The 25809-nt window shown below is 35.1% G+C and overlaps 1 protein-coding gene across 3 annotated transcripts; it reads right to left on the bottom strand.

The window, feature by feature from the left end:
* Positions 1-658: 658 nt before the first annotated feature.
* Positions 659-25074, bottom strand: LOC116172297 (alpha-tocopherol transfer protein-like). Of its 3 annotated transcripts, none has more exons than XM_031489488.1 (6): positions 24925-25074; positions 2276-2455; positions 1587-1681; positions 1381-1534; positions 1137-1330; positions 659-1086 (listed from the first exon to the last, which is right to left on the bottom strand). In XM_031489488.1, the coding sequence occupies exons 1-6, from the start codon at positions 24953-24955 to the stop codon at positions 781-783; spliced, it is 960 nt and encodes a 319-aa protein (XP_031345348.1). In that variant the 5' UTR covers positions 24956-25074; the 3' UTR covers positions 659-780. The 3 variants fall into 3 exon arrangements, with proteins under 3 accessions (XP_031345348.1, XP_031345350.1, XP_031345349.1); XM_031489490.1 differs by lacking the exon at positions 24925-25074 and adding an exon at positions 15570-15607; XM_031489489.1 differs by lacking the exon at positions 24925-25074 and adding an exon at positions 2784-2949.
* Positions 25075-25809: the final 735 nt, after the last annotated feature.

The following is a 25809-nucleotide window of genomic DNA, read 5'->3' as shown; positions in this document are numbered from 1 at the left end:
TAGCGTTTTATCGCCTTTTTGTATTTCGATAGTAATGACCATGGTTCTAAGAAATTACTGAAGACTGCTAGCATTTTAATTGTTCCCTATAAATTTCCGTGAAATTTCAGCGAGGACTCGCAAGTAGCATCAAGTCAGTATTGTTGAAAGATTTCTTTAAGTCAACGGGGTGGCATAGGTATAGGCCTAAAAAAAAGCAGTTAAATGTCAAAAATTTTGAAAGATCCTGAATAACTTTAAAACCTTTGTTGCTAGGTATATTGGAATGTGGTATCTATTTAAAACAAGAAAGTTGCTATCCTAATCTAGTAAAACAGTTTTAGTAAAACGTTTTGATCTGGGAACATTTCCATGAAGCTCCCCAGGCAATCTCTATATAGAGAATGCGTTGGCCCAGATTATCGCAAATTCGAAGTTGACAGACACTACAACTATCTACTCCAACATTGTTTCAGAAGAAAATGAGATAAACCTGAATTTACTCAACAGCATAGAAATGACAACAAAAACTGTGAATATGTTCTTGAATGAAATCTTATAATACAGACCATTTAAATTGAAACCATTGAGGATTCTCTTTTTGAAGACATGCCTACTGGATCATGCAAAAAGTGAGAATGCTACTGCGTTCCCTACACATCTCTACTGCGAAACGTACGTCAAAATAATAGCCAATTGTAATTAATATCATATCAGTCAACCAATATAAAAATATATCCTAAGAACTATACAGTATAAATATGTAATACTTTGTGCCATTAAAATTAAAAAAATCCGTCTTCAATGGTTCTTCACCATCTTTTTATATCCATATGAGTTAATTGCTTCGTACTCTTTGTCGCTCATTACGAGTAACTGATGCCATTGACTACCAGTTATTCTTGGTAACGATAGCGTTCCGCCGTAACATTCCGGTAAGTACTCTGGGCTAATGTATTCGTGAAGCGATTTGCGATTAGTTCCATGGAAAATAATTCGGCTCTTCAATTTGTCTTTCAAGAATGGTTTGAATAAATTAAACACAACGTTGAAGATGAAAGGCTCGTTGACGATGTGGATGTTTTTCAAACGGAGGGGGATGGCATCCTGAAGAATGAGAAATGACACAACTATCTTTGATGACTATTGCTGTTTACCTGTAGCCAGTCCACAATTCGTTTGGCAAACGAGGGCGTAAACTGCCAGGTTTGCTGTAAGCTAAGTCCTTCCATGTCGAAAATTACGATGGCGCCGGCAACTTGTGTCACATGCTCTAACATCGCAGCTTCTAGGAAAAGTACGCAACCTTTGAAGACTTCGTCTAATGAACACTGTTTGTGCTTCCATTTTTCTGAAAAGTCACATCAGCATCGTGTAATGGGCGGTTGACGAGATACTCACTGCCTAACTCAATTACTAGAATTCTTCTACCCAGTTGATCTCGATTGGGTTGTACTGTTAAGATATTTTGTTGAAATATGTTACTTTCTTTACTAGGTGTTAGTTCGTCGTATATCTCCGCGTGTTTCTTTTTAAATGCGTAGTACCTCTTAATCTGAAAAACAGCATGGTCGTGTATTGATAATGGTGCACTGCTGGTTACTTACAAGTTCACAAGCGCTCTCTGGGTAATATTTACATGGTCGTAGAAACTTGACTAGGTAGGCGTCGTTATCAATTGGTATCCAAAGGTCAGGTTCGTCTGGAAAAAGTGGATTATTTTAGTGCATTACTCAAAGTAAGGATTTTGCTATGAAAAATGTGTTTTTACTAAAAAAAGATGTTGGTACGGTCGTGCAAAATAAAAAGATACCTTAAACGGCAGGCTAAAAAAGTGTTCTTTGCTATTTGATAGCAATTGAATCACATTTCTAGAAACACATATTAAACGAAGACCAAGCAGTTGTGGAAGGAATTACTGTATAGCGGCATTGTTGAACAATAAAGAAATAATCAAACTTATGTAGGCTAAGTTACGTAAAGATGAAAACTTTAATCAATGTTTAACGTAAGAAAGAAAATATAACGGTAGGCTGCCTCTAATAACTTTTGCTCGTAAAAACTCCTAGACTTTCACAACAATTTTTAATAATTTGCATTATGGCATGCACATTATTGATCACAACACTGAAATGGGATTGTGTTGTGAATTTGATATGTAAGCATTTGTGCCCGAAGATTGGGTTGCAGGTTAAATCCAAATGACAAAGTAACCTTGATGGGCAATTTTTACGATTGATTGCTGTTCGTCGAAAAGAATTTGAAAGTTTACCAATAGTACATTTCCACACATTACCTTTAAGCAATTCACGCAGCTCGGCAAGAGATTCTTCTTTCTTTTCGGGAGATTCCCTTAGCTCCTTCCTGGCGATCTCTTGAAATTCGGGCGTAAGGTCATCCAATTCAAATTTTAGAGAAAAGTCTCCTAGTTGGATCACTGGAAACGTATCCAAATCGGACAGCATTGTATCGGCAACTAGGCAAAAAAATAGACATTTTAGATTTTAGATGTAAGAGTGTCTCACGTGTATTTTGTTATCGCTAAACAAATAATAGTAAATAGCAAAATGCCAATGCAAACATAAAAGGTACCAATGTCAAGTTATACGCGTTATTGCACTTGTATCAAGGCTATAGATTTGTTTTTAAAGGTTGATGATTGGTTTTTGTTGTATTGTTCCAATCTATGTTTAACATTAATGAATACACTTATGGCCCGAATTTGAGAAGGTCCCGTTTCAATGATTTATCCAAAAAAATCAAAGACAACCTTTAAAAACGATCAAAATTGTAAATTAACTCACATCTCGGCATCTTTACGAGGAAGACCAATTAATTCACAAAAGAAAGTAACCCACTGCCGAACTTTCTACTACTACTGCATTAGCCCCGAAATTCTTCGTGAAACTAACAGTACCAATATCGAAATCAACTTTGTAGGTTCGGAATCTTTTTGAGGCAAAATTTAAGCATGCGCGCGGTTTTATAAGTCTTTTGTAATGCCACGATAGGTAATTGTGGATTACCCATAAATGATAAGTCACGTGACTTTGCCAGAATGTTAATAACGTATGTATCTCACTTCCCTAATTGCAAATTAGAAATTTTATATGGCAAAAATATACCTAGACTTATTACTAATTAGAATGAAATGCGTCATCGATATCAACTGCACCTCAGGGTACCACAATTACATGCTCCTTTGGTGACCTTGCAACGTGAATAAGGAAAATGCAAGAAAGAATTCCGATATTTTATTCATATGCATCGATCGTGTTTAACGACATTTTTGCAGTTGCTTTGAATATCGCCTTACTCTTTAGTTGTGTGGGTTTAAATCAGCCTAGTAATTGCAAAATAATTAAGATAAGATCATGACCGAGGTTGTGGACGTTATACAACCAACAGGATGTTGGGCATCATCTCATTCTGACATCCTTTGATAGTAGATACGGCTCCCAATATGCGCAATTAAAAAAAACGACGTAAACTAACTTTAGGTAAACACTAATTAGTTGAGTATGTTTGTATTTCCATTTAAAACATCCTACAAATAAATGACAATAGTAGGTAAACTGTAATGGCATAAAAAATGGAAACGAGTACGATAATATTTGAATCTTGTTTTCGCTAGTGCGTGAAGTGAAGGATTTTCCCTTTTGTGGGAAATTTTGAGCAATGTTACCTTTTATGTACAAGTTGAAAGTGCTTTTTTTCATGATCGATTGATAACGCTAGTAGGTATTCATTAAAATGTAAAAATGATTCCCTTTGCATAACTGCTTGAATGTTGACAAAAAAGTTTACCATTTGTAAAAAACGATACTACCTGTAAAATTGCTAATGGCCTTCAAGGATTTAAAGTTTTTTTAATTGCGTTACGGAAATATGGTCACGTGTTGTTTACCTACTGTTAATTTTTATTTGCTACCTGTCTTTCAATGACATTTAAATAAGGTTTCATCGATTCGACCGACAGCTTCAAGTTCAACCATTGAATAAAAACTTCAATGGTTCAGCTTATTTTCATCCACCTTTCGGCTACCACGTCAGACTACAAACGGGTATTTTGGCAGACGGCTATCAAAGTTTTAATTTTATAAAGATAAGAAAATTTTCAACAAAAGTCCTGAAAAGGCAACAAATGTGAAGTTACTTTACTTAAAAAGGCAATAGATAAGCTAATATTGTCAACATAAAAATTTTCGGCCTCGAGCAAGGATCTTTAGGCCATCTTATGTACTACAAAAGGTTCAGTTGCACAAAAGGACAGCGAAATTCCACCCAATTGAAATAGTATTTTACATTATTAGCCAGGTAAGTGAGTTTTTACTGGCGATAGGAGAAGTTGACTGGCGAGCCGTTAGGCGAGCCTGTCATCTCCTAGAGCCAGTAAAAACTATTACCTGGCGTATAATGTACAATATTTTATTTGTTACTCATTTGTAAACGTAAATAATTAGTTCTTAAATTGATCTTGAAGAAATGTCTAAAATATCATGTGATCCATGTAACAGAGACTTCGCATTAATTCTGGCCAATGAAATTACTAGATTACTAACTTGTAAAATTTTTACAGGTCTGCTGTCAGTTTTACAAGTCTGCTGTCAGTTTTACAAGTCTGCTGTCAGTTTTACAAGTCAGTAGCGTTTAAACATGACGTTTACCCGTTTGCGTTTTGTCTTGTTAATCAACGTTTACAACTGAGTAACAAATAAAATGTTTTACAAGTATGCAAAGGAATGATGGATCTTACATGAATCTCATTGTTATGCAAGTAAAATAATTCGGGAACACTTTTCATGTTGCAGATCACGATTCCCAACGTGTCACAAAATCGAATCTAACAGTCACAAAAATGAATTTTTTGAAATACTAGAATTTTCGAAAAGGTTTTTAATTGGCAGTATACTAAAATTTGATTCGGTTTTGTTTGAGCGGTTTCCTTATTATGAGGTTCTAAAATTAAGTGTTACACAGAAAATCAATTATAAGTTACAAAACTATTTACATTTATGAGTCAACGCCATGCATATGATTGTCTAAACTACATGGGGGTGTCATTCCTTTACGTTAAACAATGCCGAAGTTGAGAGCGAACCACCTGTTAAAATACGTGTTGTTACTGTTTCGGTCTGAATATCGAAAATAGTATGTAACAGGTTAGTTCATAAGATCTGTCATTTTAATGTTAGTTGCTAAGGGTAACTAAGGGAGCATTTAATCGAAATTTTTACGTGAGTTTAAAGTTTTATCTGGTCTGGTGTTGATAAAAAGTTATTATCGGACAAGAATAAACTGGATTTTTGACAAATATAATAATAATTTATTCATGTAGTTGTTGCAGTAAATAATGCCCCGTGCGAGATAAGCGATGCAGGTGTTTTGTGAGTGGTGAGGAAGAATGAAGACTACACAAGGCTGCCTCGGGTTACTTTGAAAGAGAGCGGTAGTCCAGCCGGAGTCCTCATATTAGTAAAATAATGCGAAAACAAGTTTAATGATGTGCAAGAAGTTTTTACCCATTCGAGTTTAAAAAGTTTATCAATAATGAACAAATAATTGGTGTAATACAAGAGAAGTCGTACCATACGACTAGCCACAAAGTTAGGTGTTGTTGTCTTCGAGCCAGCTGTGGTGTATTAAAAATCAGTTATTTGTAGGAGAATCTGTCAGATTCGTGTTAAAGTGTGTGTTTCGCTCAACATCGCATATTTCTTGTCCTGGCCAGTTTAATACATTATTCTTAACAGAACTGTAACTAATTTTTGAGATCGCTTAATTTGTTTTTAGATCGACCGCTTGCAAACGGGGTGTACTGTATTCAAAAGGCACTGTTAGCCTTATATTTTCCTGTCATGATGCGTATGTGCCAATCCAGGTAGAGCTTTACTTTTCTATGTCAGATTTTTCTCATTTCTTTGCATCCGAATGTTATTTCGGATTTTATTCAAAATTTGAGTAGTGATTTCATTGGAATTTGATTGAGGCCTTCGAGTCTTTCAAGTTTATAAGGGTTTTAAGTTAATCCTAAGATTTGTTCATGTATCGGAACCCAGTTGTGCCCTGACTTTTGAATATGTTGTTAGGGCCACTACCAGTAGTGTATATTCAAGTTTTCAGCTTCGAAAGACCTCTACTAACTTTGCAGGACTCGAAAACCGCCAAATTTTCGCACTGGTTTTGATTTTTTGAATATAAGTCTTAAACTATGCATTCTGCTATAACATTTGATACCAGAACTAGCTCTGTAGGTTCAATACTTGAGTCAATTTTCGACCCCCTTATTGAGGAAAATTTCTTTATCTTAAAAGAGATCAAGGGCATTCGTCTTTCACAAGGATGTGACAAAGCAATAAGGACTAAGAGAAACTCGATCCTCTTTCCCTTCCAGTGGCGGGACATCAATCCTACTTCTCAAGAACCATGACATTTTTCAAATGTTTAGTGCCAACTTTAAAATTGACCCAGATAAAATAGAATCAAATGGGCCAACCTCAAAGTGCCAAGCGGAAAAGATGAGGGTTTGGACCTCCACCTCACTATAGTTGGAAAAATGCAAACCCTTTTCCATTCAATAGGTCACTTTTTCACGCAAGCTGTACCTACCTACAAGACATGGAAGGGTTACAAGAGAGGATGGACCCAAAAGAATAGAGCATGTTCTCAAAAGGAGCCTTTACGAATCTCCGCTAAGAAAAATGTTCGTCAAGGAAATAGCTAAATTTAACCATGGTTGGGGAACATCATTCCGGAGACATTTTAGGACCTTTCATGTACCAACAGTGAGCAGCATGGTAATATGAGCCGTAGATGGAAATAGACAGTAGTGAAGCAGTACTTTGACATCCAGTCTCCCCACCCTCGGATTTAAAACAAAGGCCCCAAAGAAATTTGATAATATCCACTACAAGGAGTGCACGATGCTAAATGGTCGTAGGCACCTATGGAACGTTGCAGATTAGTTGGTAGAAAGAAAAAAAGTCATATGATGCACATCCCTCCACCACTGGGCTCTTCACTTTTTTAATAATGTACAAAAAATAGTCACATGAAAATACTCGAGCTGGTCTGATATTGATCCCGCATATGCCACACGTGTCTCTGATATTGGAAATTAACCTGCCGGTTTTCATTGTGGGGCGGCTGTAAGGAAAGGAAGAAAACGGGATTTGTTCGGGCGCGATCATATTACTTCTGTTATTCTTGAATCATTTCCTTCAAAATGAGAAATATCCAACGCGCTCGAAAGAGACATGGTAAGGTTTTTTTGCGTTTGTCTTCCCACTCCCTCACGTCACGCGTAAATTGTCAGATTATAGAAATGCACACTTTTCAACACGTCAACTCCCTTTATTCTAATCTGCTCCGTTCCAGTAAATCCCAAAATCCCCTATTGGGCTCCCTTACTATATGTCAAATAACAGTAATTGCGTGTTATGGAAAATTTGAAAGTAACCAGTTTTAATGCAGTGCAGAATCTTCTCTGAAAGGAACAAATACAGATTATACGTAAGACAAAAAGGGATAGAATGAAGTGCAGAAAGATACATAGCGTGACCTCTAGCGGCGGAAATAAAAAACTATCGTAAATGAAACCTATAATACTCAACGTGGTACATCTAAACTAAACGGGTTTACGAAGGAAATACATTGAGGCCGTAAGCCGTATATAAATTTGGCACTTTAAATTGGTAAGAGAAGGAAGTTACACTCTTGTAACTAAGAAAATACGGGGCCATTTTGATATTTTTTTTAATTTTCCCTCATCTCTTTTAAGCCAAATTTTGACTTTACTATTTTAAGTTTGAGACAAAAAGAGTAGATACATGTCTATATTACCTTTTTTATAGCACTAACGATTACGGAGATTTTTGGGGCCACAAATTGCAAAGACGAATTTTTCTTCCAGGCAAATCTTGCGCGCTGTGAATAAAACTGTCCCTAGATTCATCCTGGGCCAATTGTTTTGAAGGCGAATATTCGGGGGCGAATTTACAAGCGCGAATATTTCGTGACAAAGTTACGGCAAACGGATTAAATTTTAGGGTCAGTTGTTAAGCGAGATGCTTATGCAATACAAGAAACTTAGGGCAAATTGCACCGTCAAAATTAAGTATCCCTTAAAGTTAAGTATAACTTAAATGCCATAGCAACGATTGTCTTAATAATCGTTGCCATTCATTTTAAGTTCCACTTAACTTTAAGCAAGGCTCAATTTTGTTGGTGCCAATGGGGCTTAGAAACATTTCCATGGACTACAAAATTCCCATTCATAACTCTATGATTCAATTTTTGCCATTATTTTTAACGTCGTTTTAAACGAGACGGTTACACTTTCTCCCAATCGCCCGCTCGCCTACTCGATGGCTTCACATCCATCCATTTAAAAGAAAACGGATAGACCGATTACGCTGAAATTTTGCAGGGGGATTCTTTATCAAAGTTGTCGATCGGAGTTCGTGAATTGGAAAGATAAGCCAAAACCTGGCCAAAACATACGGAAGACCCTTTTGCAATCTCCGTTGAAGAAGAAGCGATTACATTTTGAGTCTCGTAGGACCATTCCCTGAGGCGGGACAGGATAAAACATATGCTTACTCTAATGCCTTACAGTTTGCGTTTGAGTTTATTCCCCTTGGAAGATTGTACAGCCATTCGTTCCATTCGTCTAGCTGTTATAGGTAGTCATACTAAGAATAAAGAATTGACAAACACAAATTATGTTGACAAATGAAACATATTGCGCCCTAAGTTTAGTTTTATTATTTTATAATTTATATGGTTTATAATAATTATTTTGGTCCCTTGTTTTTACATTATTTCTTACACCTGCGTACGAGTACTTGTTCTAAATATGCCAGTATCTACAAATATTTACATTTTCATTAGCTATCTACATAAAAACGTAATTTAGACTCCACCTACATAAATAGTTCATCAAGTTTGCCACATAATATTGCATGGTACATAGTGGATACTACTCATTCGAAAAATAAGCTTGTCCCAGTCGGGTGATGAGTGTATTGTAATTCTAGAGATCTAAAGTAATTGATGTATGTACATAATGATTGTTTGTTTACACTTATTACCTATAATTTGCATATTTTTCCGTTTTTATAATCGCAAACAAAAAAGTTACACGACACACTTAAACACTCTTTGGTACCCCAATAACATTCAAAATTTTAGTGATTACCATCTCCTAATGCTGGCTAGCACACTGAAGAGTTAGTTCTTAACCATAAAGAACAAAAAATCGGGCCTTAGATAAAGGATTTCCAATATAGTGGAGAGCTTTGATTATATTAGTAGTCTATATTCAAAGGTGGAGAGCTTTGATTATATTCAAAGGTGGAGAGTATGACTAAAGCAAGATCGCTTTGGAGTGAAACAAGAACTAAGAAGATTTGAGTAGCATCTCTTGTCCTTAGCAATCTACCTTAATTTTAAATTTACTTCAACGATCATTTATGTTAGTATTCAATTAACTAATTTAATCAAGGATTAAAATGTAGCCTGTGTGCGAATGACTGGCCTTGAATACACATACATAAAAAACTCAGTCAAGATTGGGTTCAATATGTCCAAGAGACTGACACTTCATTCAACTTAATTGTATTGCCGGGTCATTCATTATCAAAGAGCAGATGATAAATAATAGGTAATGACACTTAATATTTCAGATTAGGTAACAAAATTTCAGCTTAAGTATACAACGCGTACAATTACGTTAATAGTACCAAATTAAACACAGACGTCAGCATAATTAATAATTCCAAATTAATTCTATCACGCAAATCCAAAATTATTTAAATTTTGTTATCTTAGAATAGTATATTAAGATACAAGTGTATAATCAAGTCTTTAAAGCACGCGCAACGAGTTTAAGGGCACGACGCAAAGCGGAGTGCCTTTAACGTTGCAAGTGCTTTAAAGACCAATTATACACGTGTATCTTATAGTATTTTTTATTATACATGTAGTATAATTTAAAAATAGGAAATACAATGAAATCATATTGACGTTAAACTCGAATACATGTTTAATTAAGTGGGCTGGGTGTTCGTAATTTCACGATTGCCATGGAAATGTCACTTGACGTTTGCTTATAAAAATTATCGTCTTTGTGAATTAAACGATTTCCGTTGAAAAAGATAATACACCGTCCATTAAATCGATTGTTGTAAAATCTAAACAAACGTTGGTAGGTGTAAAATCCAACTCCAGTAAAGCTTATTATAAAGAATATGAAAAGTTGTTTCCATGGATGAATAGGAAGTTACTTACGAATACAGTCTTAAATGCATCCCTAATGCTGGCATATATGAAGGAAATGTCAAAGGTATTTAAATCTTCTATCTTTTGGTGCATTCATTCAAAACTTCGAACAATGCTGCGATTAAAAAGTAGAACAGATTTGGAAGCATACCCTAAATTACGCGCGTTTGTGAAAGCTTCAACCAAAGGATAGGTACAAAAGCCAAAGAAATGTTCTGCATTTACAGAAAGCGACCTAAGAGGATTTTTTATTTCATCCAGATGACAGTTTCAAAAGTCATACTTGAAGTATCGTTACTTAGCAACTTTAAAGCACGTGTGTTTTAAAGGCCCTTTTTAGGCTATCATCATAAAAACGTTGATTTTGTGGTGGCTTTTGCGGCCATAAAGTTTAACTTTATTGTACGCTTCTGTCAAACTTTACTTTATTGTACACATCTGTCAAACTGTTACTTATTTGAAACTGATGTGTGAGAAACAGTAATCTGTTTGATACAAAGCGTCTATCTGGTCTAGTCCCATCAAGGATTAGGCCATCCACGTTCGTTTTTTTCATTTTCGGACTTGTACCTATAGGAATGTTTCACACTACATATTTTGCATAATCACAATGTTCACATTTAAAATTATAGTTTGACGTTTCAATCTTTGCTGCTTGCAGACCTTTTTGAAGTGTAGAACAAAAACATGAGGAAGATGTTATTGCTTACATTATTATACGAAGAATCACCAGCAATTAACCGAGAACACAAGTAGCTACGTACCTATACCTACCATCAAAGAGTAGGTAATCAATCAGGTTTCTAATAATTGTACAGCATGTTAATTATAAGGTCTTGGAGGCCGCAGTTACGAATATTGCATTTGACATTATTAAAATCTTGTGCAACGGAGGATGTAGCGATTGTACTTTTACTCTCAAACGCCAGCTCTTATATCATATATGACTTAGGGTCGCAACGCTTGCAGCTTTCAAAATTTCATTTGGGGTATCTGAACTGTCGCTATCACCCATTTTGATACGCACAAAACACACGCAAAGATGCTAATTATAATTACATACGACATTTAATTGTCTAAGATAACTATGATTTTCAGAAAAAATATGTTTATGAACAAATTTTTGAATTCTTTTTTGATGATCGCCTAAAAAATGTTGTGTGCACCTTGGCCAAAAGTGATTTATTAGGCCTCATCTGAATTGCGGCCTCGGCTCTGCAGCTTCGGCCAAAAAAGGTCACTTTTACGGCCTTGGTACACAAATAACTATTTTCGCACGCATTTGAGTGTTTAAAACGGAGATTGTGATTCAGGTATAATAAAAAACAAATTCAAGTATGTTTCAAATTTTGATGTAGTTCATCTTCGATCTGGAACGGCATCCTTACAATCTGCATACTCTTTTATCCCCGATTTCCGGTTTTGTTTCATACTTCATACTCATAGCGTAGCGTGTACTCAACTGCTTTTCCGAATGCGCAATTCATGCCCGGTAACAACAATTGCAATGGTATCCGACAAAAGGCTGGCAATTTCCATTAATTATATGTTTATCATTAGAAGTACCCATTAACTGTAGGAATAATTAAAATATAATCCACAAATTATATTAGCCCAATTAGTTGCCAGCATTTTATAGTGTAACCATCAATAAACAATTTGGAATTTTTAATCTTGAGAGCTATGGCAAAATAGTCATTCGAACAAAATTACCCAGCCGAAACCAATTTCCTCAATGTAAAAGTCATGGGTATGCGATTGTTAACCTGTTTGAAGTTTAAATTAACAAGGATGCACCAGTTAACCTCCAATTTTTTGTCAAATTTAAACCAGAAACTGATAATGTAAATCCTATAGGGTGTTTTCATTTTACCTAGTTCGAAAGGGACGATATCCGTTAGCATTTTTTATGGGCACTTTTTTCGGAGAATCTGAATTTGTTATCAGCATTTCCATAACACGCTAGATGTAGAAGCTACAGGGTACTTTGTTATTATGGACGTCATGTTATATTTTTATGGAATTGGGTAGAAAACAAAAAAAGAAAAATAATGTCGTGTCAAACTATTTCAAAATCAAACGGTATTCATTCTTTCTTTTCAAAATATTCACGGGTAACTAGGTCTATGACAAGGTTATCATGGCGATGCATTCAAATGAACTTCTTTTTCTTGTCCTCTATCGGATTCTGTAAAAATTCAATATGGTGCCCATAAGAAATAAGAAAGTAATAACCTGTAGCTTCTATATCTAGCGTGTTATGGAAATTATTATAAGAGATTCAGATCCATAGAAGAAAAGTGTCCATAGAAGGTTCTAATGGAAACCGACCATCTCAGATTGTTTAAGTTAGAGCAAATGAAAACTAAATTTGATATTTTCAGTTCAGCTCATTTGTTTTCTGAAATAAGAACAACTGAATGCTACCTTATTAAGGGAAATAAAATGTTAAAAAACTTTTACATAGACAATTTTTTATACAGTCGATATTCACCGAATACATATTATAATCCACACATAATGGGCACCCTGTATATTAATATATTATACAGGACTTTCACTTCAAAACGGACCACCGACTGGAATTTGTACTTTTGATAAAAAAAATTGCAACAACAAGCCCATTTAGATGGATTCCTCACACGAATCTTGTGGAACAATGACTAATTATTATCATAAATGAATGGTAAAAAGGAAAAAATAAAAATACAACGAGAAGGAACCAAAAACTGCGGATACTTCACTGAAAAAAAGGTTCACGTAAGAGTCCATAACTTAATGTTGGCTATTTTGTAACCAACGATAAGTATGGTGAATTTCCAACGCGAAATGTAATTATGTTTTTGCATAACATACTGTGTATTTAATTAACGCTATTCGTCTTGTTTAATACATAAATTATTATTAAATTGTCCCTTAATAAATCCGGTTTTTTAAAAAATTGTCTTGCATATAACCCAAACTGATAATGTAAATTTACACATGTATTTTGAAAATTATATACCTTACTATTTCAATTTACATTTTATTAATATGATTTTTTAAATCATAAGCTGGAAAATAAACTTAATTGATAGTGCCATATTACAAACCTATTTTGAAAATTATCAAACTTGTTATTAAAATTCACACTGATTAATTTGCTTTTTTAAATCATGTGGTGTAAATATACTATACTAGCAATGTAATTTTACAATTTAATTTTGGAAATTACATAATTTGGTATTAAAATTTACTAGTTATTAATCTGTTTTTTTTTTAATCACAAGGGTGTAATTGGACTGAAACTGCAACTGATAATGTAGTTAAAATCTTTATTTTGAAAAATACATACTTACATAATATGTTTATTAATATCTACATCCTACATACAACCTCTTCGAATCATATACATAGTCCGTCTCATTCACTGGTTAACACAACTTTTTAAATTTGTTCTTAAAATTGAATACTTTTCTTCTGGGTGAATTTTTAGCAGCATTCTCAGCAGTAGTTCTAACGATGGCCAATACGTTTTGGGATGGTTAAGTAGAGCCAGAATTATCGTATAAGGAAAATGCTACTTTTAGGGCATCTAGGAAACAACCGTATCCATCTGGATTAACAGATTGTTTTTCAATATAAGTAGGTACACGTAGAATTGGTCATTTTCTTGCGACTCTGAAAAGAGAATATGTATATCAGTAATGTTTTAAAAACGGACAATCGAATGGGAAAATATTTTTTAAGAGGTTTTAAACGTTAACAATGCATAAATCTAACCAACTACAGCACACTTCTTTTACATTTGGAACTGATTCCAGCAGACGACGAGTTGATTGTTTCGCGAAAGATTACACTTGGACATTTGATTGGTTAAAATTGATTATTTTAAATTAAAATAAGTATTATGTAGTACTTACCAGTTTGTTTTTGTTATATCACTACCTTTAGAGCACTTCACGAGGGATAACAAACAAAGCTTCCAATTTGAACGTTCACCTTGCATCTTACTCGATGCGCATGCGCAAGATTTTTTCCAAAAACAATCACGGAAACTTACAGATTAAGAAGTAGTTTTCCCAATTTCCTCCGGATGTTTCATATTTAATCAGTAAAATTACTTTGTGTTTCATTTTTTCATTACATATAGTGTAATATCACTTTGTATTTTCATTTTGCATAACATGTTTTGAAAAAATTATTTTTCACTAACATACCCTGGATATTTCGCAGAATTTAACAAGGAAATTTCCTGTCCTTTTTTTCAGTCTGTCGAGTGTCAACCCTTCAAATGAAACTTGTAGAACTCGCTAAGGCCGCACGTCATTTTAAATCACGATAATCCCTTTAAATGTCCAAAGAACCTATTGAAATCACTTTACACCTGTGCAATTCACATAAAATATTTGAAGCCTTGAAATCTGGTGTTTAGCTATTTTTGAAAAAAATCGATCTAAAAAAGTTTAAAATGTTAAAACCGATCACAAGTTACCGACTACTGTTATTTTTTGGTTAAATCCTTTTGTAGGAGAATGGAACGCCAAAAAGGCTCTATAGGAACGTAACGTGTTATCCGAGGTATTATTGATAAGACCACCTTAAAAATATCATGAAACAAAAATTAAAAATTAAAAGCTTCCCTAAATTTACCGAAACGTATGTTGCACTGGATTTTTTTTATTTTAATTTTTTTATTGCATTTACGTAAATCTACTCTTTCAAAATATAGCAACACTAATTCTATTGGTTCGTTGACCTAAAAATGTATTATGGGATCGATTTATCTGTAAAACGTTGACCAAAACCCCCTCATCTTCCATAACAAGAAAGTGGAGCATGTTACTTGTTTCTTGTGTTTTACAATACAATAGACAAAATAAGAGTGAGCATAATAAAAACTTTAAAATCAACATGACAGATACAACATGATAATAAAATCACCGTAACATTAAAAACGTTTATAAAAGTAAACAATTTTCCCTATTTTTCAATTTCATTGTAAGGAGTTGTAACTTGAGGTCTTTGTATCTATAAAATCTATTATTTCCGCAAACGCATACTAGTCGTTCCAAGGAACATCAGGTGAGAAGTTTTGAAACTACTTCCAATACAATGAAATATTTTGGACCTTTGCTTTTGCTAAGGTTGCACTTTTACCTAATCAAAAACATCTTAACCCGTACTTATTCCGTATCTCCTAATACAAGGTGGGCCAGTCGACAAAATTTTAATACTTAAAGAAGCGTCCCTAATGAAAACTTGTAGGCAGTTGATTGGAAAATCAAAAAGGTGAATTTTGAAAAACATCACAATTAAAAGTGTCTTACTCGTATGCTGCACAGTGACACGGTTAAAGTTGAGGAAAGACTAGTGCAAAAGTATCAAAGGTAGTGTGGGCGTCGAGAATAAAAATATGCATCGGTAATAGCTTTACTTAAAACAAGGTTTTTGTATGTATAAAGATAAAAGTGACAATAAAAACGGTTGGAGAAACGATAAAGAAGCTGTAGAAGTGATGACCATTGAAATATTACAATAATAATTAAGTAGATAAACTTTGAATTCATTGAAATTCAATTGACGTTAGCGAAACGAAAAACTAACTGCAACAATCAATCGTATTCACACATCGAAAACAAATGTGGCCTTCGTCACTCCTCTTTCCATTAATTTACAAAGCGTTGCTTGTGTTCGAGATAAGTTATTCCAAGGAACAACAGATGTGAAGTTTTGAAACTACTTTCAATTCAATGAAAAATTTGGGACCTTTGCTTTTGCTAGGGATTGCACTTTTAGCCAATCAAAAACATCTTAACCCGTACACCCCAATTCCGTATCCCCTAATACAGGGTCGGAAAAATTTTGAAAATTGAGTGAAAAATTGCGGTTTTCAAGGGGACTCGGACTAAGTTTTCGGATTCCCACGATAAAACTTTGCGATATCTTTAATTTATCCATATTTGTAATTATACAATTTTATTTTGATTCTGAAAGGCCTCAGTGCTTCAAAACTTTCGGAAAATTTTCAAGAAACTGAGCGTTTCCGGGAGCTGCGCTTCGTTTGATTCAAAATTATGGGTGTACTTAATCGTCTGCCCAACGAAATTCATTGGGTATGTAAATCATCAGATCTTGTACTGCGGGTTTTAGCAAAATCGTATCTCTATATAAAGGTCTTCGAGCCGAAACGTGGTATTTTGAGTACATTGTGGGCAGCTTGTCCAAATATTGCAGCTAGAAGGTGGACCATCGGAGTGAAAATAAGCAAGTTATATTGTTAAAATTTTTGAGGAAATTTTGAAAATACTGTACACAATCGCAGTAAGTAAAACGGTTAAAAAGGGTAAATCAGCGTGAAAAGCATAAAATGCAAATTTAGTATTGAAGTGGATACCAACGAAGAAAGCAAACGTAAAAGGGAAGACGAGTTTTTTGCGTTTGCAAACGGTCCAGAAGGAAGGCAAAAGAAAAGAAAACCAAGAGGTAACACTGACGGAGCTGCTGCTGGGGGAATAGTGTAGATGAAATAAAGGAAATGAACAACTTTAAGACAATAATGAAGATTCAACAGGAAACTGAAAGTATGAAGAACAACAACTAGAGAGGAAAGGGAAATCTATAATGGTATCAGGAGTAAAACTTCATCTCGTAGCCACTACAAGTGGATGAGAAATTTAGAATCGCACCACAAAACTATGGGTGATACAATATAAATGGACATCAAGGAAACATTAGGAAACAAAAGCAAACTCAAGCGCCTTAAAAAGCAAACTTACTTTAATAGCAACCACTGTACTCTCCACAAAATGGTTTAATATAGTTTTGGAAAGGCAAGTGACATCCCAACAACAACAGAGGTTATATACTATTTCAGAAACGTGCATAAGCTACACATAGAATTCAGAAGGGAGTAGAGCTGCATAAATGGCAACAAAATTTCTAAACTTAAAAATCGTATCCCCAGCAAAAAATTTGCGAGCATACAAAAAAATGACAATCACATGCCTGTGAAAGTATTGGGTGATACATAGGGGAATCAAGAATGGAGACGAGGAACTAACCGAGAAGTAATAAAATCATACAAGATATCAATGATCTTGTCGAGCATAAAGTATCAAATTTAAGAAGAGTTTTAGATCGCAGTGCATGGCTATAGAACAAGTAAAAAAAGGATCTAAATGGGATAAGAGTACACGACTGGACGAACAATGGTAGGTATCTAAAAGTTTAAATGATTGGCGAAGAAAATAGTCATCGTGGTCTGTAAATCGCTATATTTTGTTTATTTAATTGTAAAGAAATTACTTGTTAAAATATTAACTTTATTTCTTTTGGAAAAATGCTATCTCCGGTTAGTGCGATAATGCTTCGTTATCGCTGCGTGGTCTAATTAATTTGAAAATAAGCACGCGCTTTTCGCCGACGTAAACGCAGTAACTTTTATAAGAAGAAGATTGTTCGGAAAATTGAAAAAAAGGGAAATAGTTTTAAATAGAAGAGACAGATATTAATCAATTATGAGTTTAGTGGATAAATTCGAGTTGATCGGCAGTACACCACGTAGGATCAACGTACGTATTCGTACGTAATGTATCTGTTAGTGAAAGGTGTCTGCAAAATCAAAATTTGTCAATTCCAGGACGTTCATAGCAATTGGACCAATCCACAGGCATCATATGGCGTATTTTAAGTGAGGATTTTGCTCTAAACTCTAAAGCATTATAAGGTGCAGTTGATTCAAGATCTAAAACGTCATCAAATTGCTAATTTCATCATTGAACATGGTGCTCGATTTTCAGAAAAATTTCCGGTGAGGTTAAGTTTCACTTAAATTGATATTATGTTAATAAACAGAATTACTACATCTGAGCTTCTTAAAATGTGTCCTCAGTTTCCCTTTAAGCGCGGCACCTACGGCCAACCGAAGAGACCAAAAACCTGGATAAATTACCTATTACAAATTAATATATGCAGTTTCGATATGTTGCAAACTAAATTGATTTTTTTATGATAATTTCCATCGATAATAAGTTATTACATAATTACAGCTTAGAGGCATTTATGTAATAACTAATAAATCGGTATTCAATTCGCGTATCCCAAACACATAATGATATGCATTAGAATACACGGAAAATGACTCATTTTTGTAAATCATAATTCATCTTGCAGACCATGAATGCCACATACTCCACATGGTAATAAGGATAGGGTTTACGGTGGGCGCCGATGAAAAAATGAGGTGTTTGCGAGGGTGTTTGGCTATCGAGAGTTTTGGATACGAATTTCATCCCTACTTAGACGCACAACAAGTGACGGAACACAGCGAAGAAAAATTGGAATATTTTCCAAATTTTTGAATTTGAATTATAACGTAAAGACAATGACACATGGTTTAAATTTAAAACAAGTATCAATTGTGCACAACTCTTGTGCAGATCAAGCGCATTTTTTTAACCGAAATAGCTTTTGTTTTGACATCAACAATGGATATATTTCTTGCAGACGTGTCAATCGCCCTTTGCTAGTACCCTCTTCCGACAATCCCTTGTTAAGGTATAAGTGAATATACCCGATCACGATAAGAGGTCGAGGAGGAGGGCTATGGTTGCTAGAAATTAATTCCTTTTGTTGAGACCTTTCATTACAGTACCGTGAAGGATAAAACTAGTTCCACTTAAATCTGATGACTCTAACATACGAAGCTATCCAGCTCGAGATGGAGCAAACAGCTTTCCCCTTCTCATAAGTCGAGCGGTTGCCAGCTCTCAAAAATGTGCGCACTTTCGTAGGTTGTATCTACAGGGTGGAACCTCGCAAATCTGTTGAAGCATTGTACATTTTCATTTTCATCTTATTCAAAAACCACCAATTTGAGGTATTAGATCGGTCAGTCGGTCGGTCGGCTGCAAAGGTTTTTTAAGTATAACTCCCGCAAGAATCAATAATTGTGAAATGCTCGGGTTTGAAGCAGTAGCTTTATGTCACAATTCTTGATTATATTTCAGCGCTAATAAAACCTCGATCCGTTGCACGAAAACGCGCTTAAGTAGCTCCAGGCATCGAGTACTTTTCAACTTGTACCACATAAATTATATTTATTTCCATAATGATAGTGTCAGTGTTAAGGTGTTCAACTTTTTTGTGCATTACTAACTCTTTTTATATAATCACGTAGCATGTTTGAGTACGTCAAATTTTACTCATTAAACCGGTAATGCCGAAAACTGTTTTTAATGATTTAATTATCGTCCCAATTAGAATATGTTCCTTAAATTTATTACACATGTTAACTTCCATCTAATTTGTATTAAGACAAAACGTAATGGGACAGATACGGAAAACCCTTTTGGCAGGTGTCTTGCTCCGCAATTTTCACTTGGCAGCTCAAAGAGGAGTTCACGCCAAAAATGTACTTACTTATATTCTAATTATGCCGCATGGCATTTGACAATTTAAAACAATGAGTCTAATTAGAGAATTACGCGAAGAGAGAAATGCGTTTTTAATGGAACCTATACATTGTATTGCAGCAATTGTACCCTTCAACTAAATCTTGGACTGTCGATTCCTATACATAATCCAACCAAAATTGTTTCAAGTATTATACCCCCGAAGTCTTTCTCATTCGCAGATTAGGGCTAATTCAAAAGTATACGCCGACAAAGTAATTGGTGCCGTGGCTAATTTTGGAACTTCTGGAGTGGCAAATTTAGAACGGCACATGCACCAAATTTGAAAAACAGAAAAACAAAACCAGAAAACCAAATTTTTAAAGTGTTAGGAGACCGATGCAATTTTGGAAAAAGTGGACCAAATTTGGCTTCTGTGATTTCGGTTCACTACCTGCTTTGTGGAGATATCACGTTAGAAAATGGAATGAGCTATCTTTCAAACGTAAATAAATATCGCCCACACCTTGTGCCATTTAGAGTTTTTAGTGTGATAGTCCAGTATGCGGAGCAGTCGAATGTATTACACTAATTTTTATTGAAAATGTTAGTTGGTCGCTATCGACTTCGGACGGCCTCGTCCATCATCAGGCGATACGTCAGGATGGATAAAGGAATCATGAGAATGTAGTGAAGAATGTTGGACGTTATATCTGAATATTATTTTTGAAAATCTGTAAAATTGTGAAGAATGAAAGGCGTGTATGGTGAAGTGAGGTTGGAAATAGTACCTACTAATATTATTATGGAGCAATTCATCAACAATATGTGGTGTAAACGATTTTATCGTTTTAAATGGTCCATTTGTGTTTAAATAACATCTATTTGAAGAGTGTACACAAATTTTTTCCTGGCACAACTTTTGGCAGCCAAAAAATCTCAAAATGCGTTTTTTTCAGTTTTTCGCTTAAAACTCTAAAACGGTCCATATTTTTATGAATAACACTTCTTTAGTAAATTAAGCAAAACAGAATTCTGCGTCGATAAAAAAAAACAAACAAAATCGGTCCAATAGAAAAATTTTTACAATGGAAAGAGATTAAGGTATTCAAAAGTGCCGAGCGAGCCTTTACTCTGCCTCGGTCTTTGCCGAACTATCCGTTGGCACTGGTTTAATAACTTACTATTACCATTGTTTATTCATTTAACAAAGCTATTACTTTAGCGTGGAAGTTTAACAGGCCTATTTGAATGTCGAACGAGCCTCAGGTATGTAAAAGGGATAGTTCGGCCTGCTCGGCACTGGTTCTCTTTCATATTAATGCCATATCACAAGTTCACAACCCCAAATTATTCTAGCGTCAAGCGGTACAAAAAAATACTCCTTTATCTACCTTTTTCGCTCCCTTAATGTTTAACGTATCCGTGTACGGTGTACTTTCCTGCTCCCTTTTAGGGGAACAAAATACCCCTTATGTGATGGTTTTGTCTGTCCGCCTGTTTCTCGTGTAACTCGAGAACGAAAAGGGACCGAGATGTCAAACCTTCGTCAATCGATTTTTGCGAGTTCAAGGATCAGTGCTATTGAATATGAGCCGGATTAAAAGTCTGGTTTCCGTATACGAGCGGAGTGGCAAACAATTCCTCTAGTGGAAATTGTACACGATTTTTCGTATCTTGTTTGTTCACTCTGCTACCTATAATAGGCGGTTTGTCTGATCTTTACGTTCTATGTAGCATCGCAAAATGCGAAACTCGGTAACGGAGTGTCTTAGAGAGGCGCGAGAGTTGACGTCGGAAAGGTCTCGATAGCGCCTCGTAGTACGCAAAACTTCCGAGTTGTCAGTGAAAACTCACTTCTCGTCCTTGCTAAACAATATACTATTATCTGACAGGGACAAAATTAATGTTCTATGCGTTAGCCATTTAACATTATGAAGATGATGGGAATAAGTAACAATAGTTCGTCGGACTTCGGAGTATTGTGGAAAGTTATACTCGTACTTACCCACGGAACTAATTATTTATACAAAACAAACATGCACAATTATGTATAAGAAAAAATAGTGGGATATTCAATTAAGTAATTTACTCGTCGCCTTTATTAACAATTTCATTATTATTCATTCTGTTTGTGACGATGTTATACAATTGTGCAATTGTCTTATACTGATTAAATTATTATTATTATGGTCGGTGTTTCTTGTTAGAACTCAGGTCTAGCCTGGTTAACTAATCGCAGGGATTAAAATCAAGTAACGATTAGTATCTGTGTCTGTGTCTGGTGCAGTGTTATGTAGGGTCCTTAAAAAAAAAATTATTATTATTATTATTATTATTAACAAAATCTTTCATTTTTCATTGAAATCGCCATATAAGTTTATAAGTTACCCTTACCTCAGCAGGGATTACACTCCACCCATTGATCGTTATTCAGGTCAATATACTCCCTGTGACTGCCACTACGTTTCAGAGGTCTGTTTAGGCAATCCTCCGCTCCGTATATATGGAGCTAAAGGTTGAGGTAAGTAGCCAGTTTATACATTATACTCATTATATTTCGGCAGTTGACCCGGGATTCCGCATTTCTGTCTGCAGTTGATACGGGGTGTGGGTTCATACACGATATCACGGTAGTTGCCCTCCCCCCCCCCCCCCCCCGGGATATTTCGGTAGTTAGCGACCTCCGTCTCAGGTCCTCTGAATCATGTCAAGTGCCAGCGCATGCGCACACTTACAACTTCGCCTTTCAAAGTCCACACCGTTTGTTGGCCATTCAAAGTTCAAAGATTGCCGCCCGTTCAAAGTCTAAAGGTTGCGTGCCATTGATAGTCCAAAAATTCTCTCGTCGTTCAATGTTGCGTTTGGGTTCGCGTTTAGACTAGAAAGTATTATATAATACCCCATGCCCATTATGCAGGTAAACCTAGTCCGTGCATGTGGACGAAAGACGATAACACAAATATTTCCTTTGATAGTTGGAAACATTGATAAAATACATAATCGGATACAAAAAATACATCCTTCTGCCTTCAAAGCTGAACGAGTGGTTTGAATAACGAAGATGAAGGCAGCCAGTCAACAAAATTTCTTTAAATGCCCTAAAATATGTGGTAGAATAACACCAATAAAGAAACGCCGTCTCGGATGCTACGAACGGAGTATTTGCATGCTATTTTTTGTTAGAATAAACGCTCATTTGTTCCAAATGGTCCAAAACAAGTGAAACGTTAGCACTTGTGTTGTGAGGTAGTCCCTCCTTTCAATTGCTCCATAATTGTGAAAGTAAATTTCAAAGTTTTATGATTCTAAAATCAAAGAAATTTTTTTTTTCAAATTTGGACAATACGCTACTACCTGATTCATAACCAGCGTATATACTACAGAGTGGCCCAACGAGAAGTATACAGAGGGATTTTAGGGTATTAAATTTAGAAATTTCGAAAAATCCTGGAACACGTCAATTTTGTATTCGAGGGGGACAACTTTTGGAATACAAATCACGAACCCAAGTTTTCACCCCTCTACGTAGGGAGCTTAACCCCTAAAATTTTAAATGGAATCCTATGGCAAATGGCACGTTATTTGAAAGCCAATTTAATCGTGATTACTAATCTGCTTTGCTTTTTAAACTCTATTGATTCGTTTCGGAGATATTTGCATTTGAAATGGTTTTTTCTAAAAAAAACCAAAACAAATGCGATCTAAGTCACCTTGTATTAAAGAAGGTTTAAATTGTGCAAAAAATAACAAATAACTTTAAACAGACAACATTTATTTCAATAAATGCTCGAATTGCCTTCCGCCGGCTTCCATGCAATAATAAAGATTTGCTTCAAAACGCTGCCGTACATGTTGCAAGATTTCAGGGGTAATCGCTCGAAATTATTGACACCATAGTGTATTCTATTCTTACACTATGGTTATACGTGCTCTCAACCCTTGTAATGTTTTGGGTAGAGTAGCATAAACTTTATTCTTTAAATATCCCCACAAGAAGTAATCTAAAGGACTTAAATCAGGGGAAAAAACCACTTCAAATGCGAATATCTCCGAAACGAATCAATAGAATTTAAAAAGCAAAGCAGATTAGTAATCACGATTAAATTGGCTTTCAAATAATGTGCCATTTGCAATAGGATTCCATTTAAAATGTTAGTGGTTAAGCTCCCTACGTAGAGGGGTGAAGACTTGGGTTCGTGATTTGTATTCCAAAAGTTCTCCCCCTCGAATACAAAATTGACGTGTTCGAGGATTTTTCGAAATTTCTAAATTTAATACCCTAAAAGCCCTTTGTATAGAACTAAATTGCACACTCGGGACTAAAACACAACTTGGTATACAGGGCGGGTATTTTGTGTGCAGTTTAAATTTGTGGCCAATGGTGTACTTCTGCATGGACAATGGGGGGAATATTGTTTTAAATGGCAACTACTATTCATTACATACAGAAGAATTCAAGAGTACATAAGTAGTAGTAGCATAAACGGTGTGAATAATTTATAAAAAATAGTGCTATTAAATAATATATACGCCACCCTTGACTCAGTCTGCACACTGCCCACGATTTTAAACCATGTAGATTTGTCGCTAACTTTTTATAACTTTGGATACCATAAAAAGCTTCTCTAAAAAATCTTGTTTTGATATATTCGATATATTCAGTGTTCCAGACAAAATTTCCACCCTGTATTTATGCGACAGAGAATTCCCTAATATTGATGTGGACTAATACGATGTAATAAAATTAATCGCTAAAAAATTAATTTTGGGTATCAAATTAGTTCGCAGCTCAGCAGTAGGTACTTATGTAGCAACGAGGTTTACAAGAGATACTTCTCGTTAATTAAAATAGTGATTTTTGGGCACTAGCTCTCTCGGAGATAAAATTCAACAAGCAAATCGAGAAATCCTTCATCCTAAGGGGCAGACCATTATGAGAGTAACATTTTGCAACATGAAATGTTTTCGATTTCTGTATTGTATGGATAATTGGTAATAATTGGATTAACCTGTATTACACGCACAGTATAAAAATTATACCGGGGTTAAATTTAGAGAATTGATGAGTTAATTTTAACCTAAAGATACGTGTGACACCTAAAATTCCCAATTGCTTGGGAAAAACTAAATTCAAGTACGTACCAATTAAAGTTTTCCAAATAAGAAAATGTTTGTAATGCCATCACGGCAAATTTGACCTATATCTATAAGTTGGCAACGTACACTTTTGGAAATTTATTTTATTTTGCAATTGACGTGGGAAAGAAATTAATATTCAAGAACTTACCTTCAAGTTTGTAAAACGAAAGAACAGCCATGATGTAATAACCGACGCAATCACACAGCACCGTGCAAAGATAAAGGAGGACTAATAGCTCTCAAGAGCAACAGATCCGTTTTAAAGTAGCCAGGTACGTAATCGCTGTTTGGTAAACAAATTCAAAGGTTGAGTAAACTTAGGTTATAACTAGCATTTTTTCACAAACAGTCGCTGGAAGGCAATCATTATCATTCGATATTGCACGTTTTCAATGCAAACAATGTCGTCTGCGGTAATAGCGTTCAGACGCTACCGTAATAGTGAAAGCGACGGCATTAAGTATGGGTAACAACGAAATGCTGATTGCCAATATTTATACTTCTTATTTTTAATCGAAACAATATAGTTATTTGTATGTTCATTGTTTTTAAGAGCGTATTTATTATGTCATTTAAAAAGAATAAGTAATGATGCGGGAATTAATTTGTCGTTGATTTTCGTTTAATTTCCGATAATTACACTAATTAGCAGGATTTTCGTTTTCAAATTACTTTTAAGGGAATTTTTAGTGCGCATTAAAAATCTCTAGGTAAGTTGAGGAAAAAAGTGGATTTTTTAAAAAATTAATTTGATATTAGGAGCGGGCCACTTAATTCTGACGTCTACATATATGGAAAATAGACTGATCAAGGCGATCGAAGCGGTTGGCCTTCGTGCAGTATAGTGCCAATATTTTTGTTGGGTTGATGAATTACAATGGTCGATGCTTTTAGGCTTTTGTTTTCTTAATCTTTGTCTTTAATGACGTCGGACGATTTCCAATCAACGCAAGACAACTTCTAGATCGTAGAATGAAAGAAATGTACTTACTTCACCTTTCATGACCATGACTACCAAGGCTACATCATAAAC

Source organism: Photinus pyralis, unplaced genomic scaffold (genome assembly GCF_008802855.1).
Source record: "Photinus pyralis isolate 1611_PpyrPB1 unplaced genomic scaffold, Ppyr1.3 Ppyr1.4_LG5, whole genome shotgun sequence".
NCBI lineage: Eukaryota > Metazoa > Arthropoda > Insecta > Coleoptera > Lampyridae > Photinus > Photinus pyralis.
The sequence above is the reverse complement of the archived record's forward strand: the minus strand, read 5'-3'. Positions and strand labels throughout refer to the sequence as shown.

Coding starts and splice junctions, on each gene's coding strand:
- LOC116172297 (XM_031489488.1), bottom strand. CDS start 24,955: ATGGCTGTTCTTTCGTTTTACAAACTTGAAG. Junction 1,535..1,586: donor CAGAGAGCGCTTGTGAACTT/GTAAGTAACCAG, acceptor GCTGTTTTTCAG/ATTAAGAGGTACTACGCATT. Junction 1,087..1,136: donor GAATTGTGGACTGGCTACAG/GTAAACAGCAAT, acceptor CTCATTCTTCAG/GATGCCATCCCCCTCCGTTT.